The sequence below is a fragment of the Nelumbo nucifera genome, chromosome 2 (assembly GCF_055504915.1).
Source record: "Nelumbo nucifera cultivar China Antique chromosome 2, China Antique-T2T, whole genome shotgun sequence".
Classification (NCBI taxonomy): domain Eukaryota; kingdom Viridiplantae; phylum Streptophyta; class Magnoliopsida; order Proteales; family Nelumbonaceae; genus Nelumbo; species Nelumbo nucifera.
Window position 1 is genome coordinate 56,245,018 of NC_142650.1, and position 6,477 is coordinate 56,251,494.

At 38.7% G+C, this 6,477-nt stretch overlaps 1 protein-coding gene across 1 annotated transcript; it reads right to left on the bottom strand.

Annotated features, from left to right (window-relative positions):
* Positions 1-713: 713 nt before the first annotated feature.
* LOC104586314 (uncharacterized) lies at positions 714-2,763 on the bottom strand. Its single transcript, XM_010243493.3, has 3 exons — positions 2,440-2,763; positions 2,192-2,321; positions 714-1,804 (listed from the first exon to the last, which is right to left on the bottom strand). The coding sequence occupies exons 1-3, from the start codon at positions 2,573-2,575 to the stop codon at positions 1,075-1,077; spliced, it is 996 nt and encodes a 331-aa protein (XP_010241795.1). The 5' UTR covers positions 2,576-2,763; the 3' UTR covers positions 714-1,074.
* Positions 2,764-6,477: the final 3,714 nt, after the last annotated feature.

The following is a 6,477-nucleotide window of genomic DNA, read 5'->3' on the forward strand; positions in this document are numbered from 1 at the left end:
TTACAGTGGGCTCCTCACCTTTTAACCCCCTCTCCTCTTCACTCGAAAAGACATTCCCAGAAACAACTTTCCTCCCCTAGCTTTAGACAATTTCATTTATTAATGATAAATAATTGTGTTTATCTTATTTTATACAGCAATAGCTGGCAAACCCCAGATAAAATAATTTAATTAAATCTAGTATTGAACCCATTATCCCATAGAAGATGCAAACAAAAAGGCTGACGAGAGACAAGGTCAATGGATAGAGGAGAGTGGATACATCTTCCAATATTGATTTTTTATTCAAAGAAAAAGAAAACCCAGAAAAAGCTGTCTCAACCACACAACAAAAGCCATCAACCAATGATCTTCTCAAGGCATCAAAATCCTGCAATCATACATTTTTGGAGCCCTAGGCTGCTTCCCAAGAAGGATTCTCCGTGACTTGCATTCAAGACTTCCTTCATCACCCTTTTTTAAATTATTGGTTCCCCTAGTGGGATTAGTTTAACCCATTTAATTTGTTTTCAAATCAATCTTGGATTCTTGGCCCAATGGTGGGGGCCACGCTTTGGTAGCATATATCAGCCCTTAGGATTGAAAGATCAAAACAAATTCCTGTTTTGCATTCCTTGAGTGTCACAGTAGTAATGGATTTAGAATCAAAATTAAATTAAAGTTTCCTTCTGAGACGACTGAGATCATGATTATCATTTTCCTCGTTGTTTAAGCTTCAATTCCCACGAAATCCAAGGCTTCTACAATGGCTTTATCAGGTTGAATTTTTTAGAGAAAAAAAAATGGGACCAAAATAACAGAGTGAATAAAATAATAAATAATAAAAACAGTGCATGCTTGGTTTTGATTCTTGAATGATGATGGCTTCTCTAGTTTCTATGACATTTATTTCTGAAGAAAAACTGTACGAGCACATACATCATTTCCCAAAAAGAAATGCACAAAGGTAACTTTACCATGTACTGTCAAAAGTATTTCACCTCAAACATAATCCCTTCCACACAAATATGGGTCTAAATCTGAATCTGCAACCACCTTACTCCTAAAATCTTCTGATTTTACTTACAGTCAGTGTCAATAGTACACGACCCTCCCTTGTGTCTTGTTTTCATCAAAGAAGCAGCTGTTACAGGCATTACTGGTAATGAATTGCTTAATCTCCTCCAGACCATAATCTAATGGAGTTTCCTCCCACACCCCATTTGGCTTCTGAGTCCACCCATCAACGCCACAGCCACCATTGTTACCCTCAGCCATGAATTTCTGGTCTTCGGAAACACCATTGTAGAAAAAGCTCTCCAAATCCATTTGCTCACTGTTGGCAACACCACCTCGGCCGCCACAGTATTCATACTCCATATCTTTGCCATAGCTGATCTGATTGCAGCTTCCATCAGAAGAGCTGCAACTGGGTTCGCCTCCAAACATGAGGAGACCCTCATTTACTGGATACCCATTATGCATGGAACTCATGAAGCTCTCCTGGGTCTGAAGAAGAGTACTGGTTGGTGTTGTTGTGTGAGTATTGGTGCCACTCAGAAGATTTGATGGGATTGAAATGGGTTCAAGCCCTGTGAGAGATCTGCCTGGGTTGTAGTAAGTACCGCTACCTTCATAAGATGATGAAGAAGATGGAAGTGAGGGTGATGATGATGCCGTTTGGAGATGAGTTGGTAAGGCTGGCTGAGATGGTTTCCTCTGAGAGGGAACCATTCCCATGAGTTTCTTCTTCAGCTTCGTGTTCCAGTAATTCTTGATATCATTGTCAGTCCTGCCTGGCAACTGAGCAGCGATTATTGACCACCTGCACCCAGAAGGAATAAGTTCCATAAGAAGAAGAAATGTCTGAGCTTTCTCTTGAAAAAGCTGTACAGTAAAATTCATGAGATCCAGACTCGGCATGCATGCAGAAGAATTATCTAAAAATAGCAGAATCTTTGAACCATGCATGTTTCCCAGAAAAAAAAAAAAAGAGCGATCTACTAAATGCTCTTCTGTTTTTTTTTTTCAATTTTGTTCCTCATCTTTTTCCTTCTTTGATATATGAATTTCGTTAACTTTCACAAAGGAAGAGAAGGGAAAGAGAATAGGGACGATCAGACCAGTTTTGGAAAAAAGATTAAAAATATATAAATAAAAGATCTAGAACTGCACATTTTGAAGCAAGAAGAAAAAATAGAAATGAAGCTACCTGCTTCCAATGCTTGCATACAGACTGCAGATTATCCTATCTTCATCATCAGAAAATTCTCCATGCTTTATGTTGGGCCTTAAATAGTTAAGCCATCTCAATCTGCAACTCTTCCCACACCTCTTCAGACCTGACACAAAGCAACCAATTAGATATATTACAAACAACCCAAAGAGAGAGAGAGAAGAAAATCAAAATCTTCTAACTGATGAAAAGGGGTTCTTTTTTTATTTCTGGTATAATCTTACCAGCTTTATGTGGGAGAGCAATCCAATTCCCACCAGTCCCATGTTTCTCTATGAAGTCCTTGAGCTTTGTATCTTCTTCAGGTGACCATGGTCCTTTCTTCACGTTTGCTTTGTCACAGCAAGGAGCCCTCCCCATTTCTCTGCTGAAACTCTTCTGAACTTTTGCTTCTCCTTCAGACCCTCTGAGCAACCAATCTTCCTCTCCAAATGGGTCTTAGTGGATTGGGTGCCTTTCTTTGGAAGACCTAGGTTTTGGACAGTAAGGATATATTTATTGACAGACGCAAGAAGTCAAAAGGATGGGCCTTGTCAATAATTTTATCTACTTCTAACTCATTTCTATTAGAACTTTCCATCATAATTCATAAATAAATCCCTCCCCCATACATTGGAACCCTACATTTAGCCTTACTTTGGTTTCTTCTTCCTTCTCTCTCCTCCTCTCCCAAAGAATCCAAAGACTAACGATCAGTTGATAAGGATGCCTAGCTCTGTAGGGCCCAGTCATTGGCCAAGGCCAACTATTATTGTTAAGTCCTAGATACACTTGAATATACCCGCATACGTATAAATATACTACTCTATACATGGTCAAAGTTCCATTTTAGTCTAATGGGTGACTGGGTCCCCCCTTTATATTTAATGTGGCACAATAGTGATTGATGGCTTGATGCTGATTAGGGGATCAAACCCGGTCCGAGTTCCAAATGCCAACCCGGGTTAATGGGTGTTTCATGTTTGTGCAGGTGAGAGGGGAGAAAGTGAGAAAAAAGAATTGTAAGGTGGATCGAGTCAAGGATTGCCACGAGGACAGACCTAACCTAACACCAACCAAAAGAGACGGGCCCATCGTTTGTAAACCATTTGCGCCTAATCGGTAGTTCAGATGTTCCCAACTGTCTAGGCCCATGGCTACTTTTGTGAGTCTGTGACTCTCCCAAACGTCATGGCTACTGTCAAATCAATCATGAGTTAACACCTACGGACAGTGGGGAAACCATTCTACCTTGTATGGTTGTTGTAATACATTGGATCATTTTGTCTTTCCTGGTGGTCCCTTTTTCTTATACAATTGATATATCAGAAGTGGGGCCCAATGTGACAAATCGTATGGACCTCCTTGTGGAAGATCTCGGTTCCAGAAAAAACCAATCAGACCCTGAATTAAAAAAATCAATCAATCAATGCCATGGTCCCAACCGGCCTATAAGTTGACTTTTTGCTTATCTACTGTTGGAGCAAATACCACCATATCATAATCACCCTTTTATATATCTTGGCTGGATTACTATTTTATTCATTCTAGACTAAGAAAACTCAACAAATGTGGGTTTTCAGTTGCTTGAATCAAACCAAATTCCAAACTCTGAAGATGATTCACAAATTAGGTCCTTAATTACTCCATCTTTTCACCATAAAATGGTCTGGTTTAGTGAGATCCGGTTCTGTTGGTTCTATTGTTTTACCCAGTTCAGTTCATCATCCGGGTCAAGGTGGATCTAGGTCCAGGTCCAACCTTGACTCAGGAATTTGCATGGGCGCCCCACAGAGTGCATTCCATACACACCCCACAGCACATGTCAACCGTGTATTGAGTATATCTCTCCATGACAAATATGGAAGATGTTTCCGATGCATTCTGAGAACTTGAGAAGTGCAATGTTGATGGCCCAATAAGGTTTAAGAACATTGGTTTGGAAGTTTGAGTCGACTCAGTCCCATCGTTTCCACCTCATCTTTGATCTGGGCATTGGCCAGACATGTTTCTTTATTGTTGTTTGTCAGTTTCCTTCTTTGCAGTCTCTGTGAGTCTATGGAAAATGCATCTGGGCAGTGGCCATGTTAGGCTTTAGCCCAATGGTGGGTCCATTTGAAAAGGCTAAAAAGGCAAGTTTCAATGAGCTACTAAGACTGGACCCATTAAGGCCACAAGAGCATGAAGTGGGAACACTAGCCCTACTAGCTTTGCTAGACTAGACAAAACAACATACTCACAGTCTAACAGGGAGAAGTGTCTGTAAAAGATGTTGTTGCAACTGGCATCCAACGACCCCTAATGGTCATACATGCCCATCCATCCAAGAGATGGCCCACCAACCACAAAACCCATGTTGGTCATAGTGGGCCATGCATCCTGTATAGTGTATACTGTGTATCCAATTGCATTGCAGTGCCAATCACCCCTGTGTTTAGGGGCTGTTTGAAAACAGTTCAAGTGGCTGAATTGGATGGCTTATTCGCCTAAGCCTGTGTTTGGCGTTTGATTGCCGTGCAAATGAGAAAAATCCGAAAATGCATGTGTACAAACAGGCTGAATTCAAATTATATTTGGCTTACTTTTTGTTCTTATTTATTTGTAAGAAGTAAAATGATGTGGTTTCCACCTTATAAGCAAGGGAATGGAGTTAGGAGGAAGGTTATTTGTTTGGGAGTGAGATGATATGGTTCCCACTTTATATGAGAGAGAAATGAGGTTGGAAGAAACTGGGACAAATTTTACAGCAGTTCATGAGATGCAAAATTTACAGGTAAATGAGACAAAAAGTGCAAATTAATTTTTGTATCATAGAGATGTAAAACTGGATGATGTGTAAAATTTGTATTTGATTCAGATTTGCAATGCAAACAAATGGAAAGCAATCTACTAAAAATGTCCTCAGTTCCTTTAATGGCTGAATAGTTGATGTTGGGTTAATCACTATACCTTCACGTACTTTATTATTTATTTATTTAATTATTTTTTTATTACACGATAAGGTTAAAATTGGCACAATCATCTTTAATAAAGATGGGTCACCAATCGTTTGTAATTTATAATTTATATTGATTCATGGCTTTTGATGTGGGAAATTAATGGTTTTCCCCACCTCATAAATTTTACTTACTCAAACCCCTACTTATGAAAGATTTCCCATTTGTCATTGTTTTCATGTATAAATTAATAAAAATTTATGTGGCCGAAAAATCAATAAAAAACCCTTTAATTTATTTTTGGTATTCAGTGTTATGCACCATATAATTTCCTCTTACCCCTTTTTCTCCAAATTGTTGGTTGCAAGATTGGATTCTACATATATGTTTGGCATCGATGCTGCATAAAACACCATTTTCCGAGAAAACAGTATTTCTTTTTCTGTTTGGAAATATTACTGTCAATTATGAAGTTTTATGGGGTAGCAGCAACATCTTCTGTTTGGTACTATTGCTTTATATCTGTTTTCAGCACTAGTACCCATTATATGAAGTCCATATCACTATCACATCATATTCTCGCTTGCAACAACAAATTCCAAATTGAGAAAACGTTGAATTCAGCATTTCCCCAAACTATGCCTTATCAATTTCTAAAGTATGGTTTGGAACACTATTTTTTTATGGAAAAATGGTTTCAAATATGTTACCGTTTTCTGAAGCACCGACTTTTCCAACATAACACTGATGTGTCACCGTTTTCTGGAACAACAACATTGATGCCAAACACCACTTACATCACGCTGGAACAAATCAGTTAACAGACCAATGAACCAGCCCTGGCTTGGTTAAAAACCCCTCAATCTGGGACAATAAAAGTCACTCAATTCATTGAATTTTAGTCATGAAAACTAAAAAGAAAAGTCCCGTCTAAATATTTATTTAGAGGGCTTTCACACAATAGCTTCTTGCTGAGAAACCTGATTGAGCCATGTTTGATAAAAAATAAATAAAAAACTAGAAAGCCGGAAGAAAAAGGCTTACATAAACCGAAAAGAGGCTATATATCGTAAGTAACTTCCCAGTTATTCCGAAATGGATCAATAAACGCTAATTCATTCAATGCAGAAATTAACCCTCCCAAACGGTTCCTAATAAATGACCAATTATGAAGTTCCAACCACAGAAGAAAACATCGATGTTTCTTGGGACTTGTGGATCAGATGAGGAGTTAGACCCCACCCGTCTTGTATGTGTGATACGCTAATGATTTGTATTGATTTTGATCAAATATATATGTGAAATCGAAGCTTCTAGAGGAAAGTAATGTGAACGAAAGGAACACAA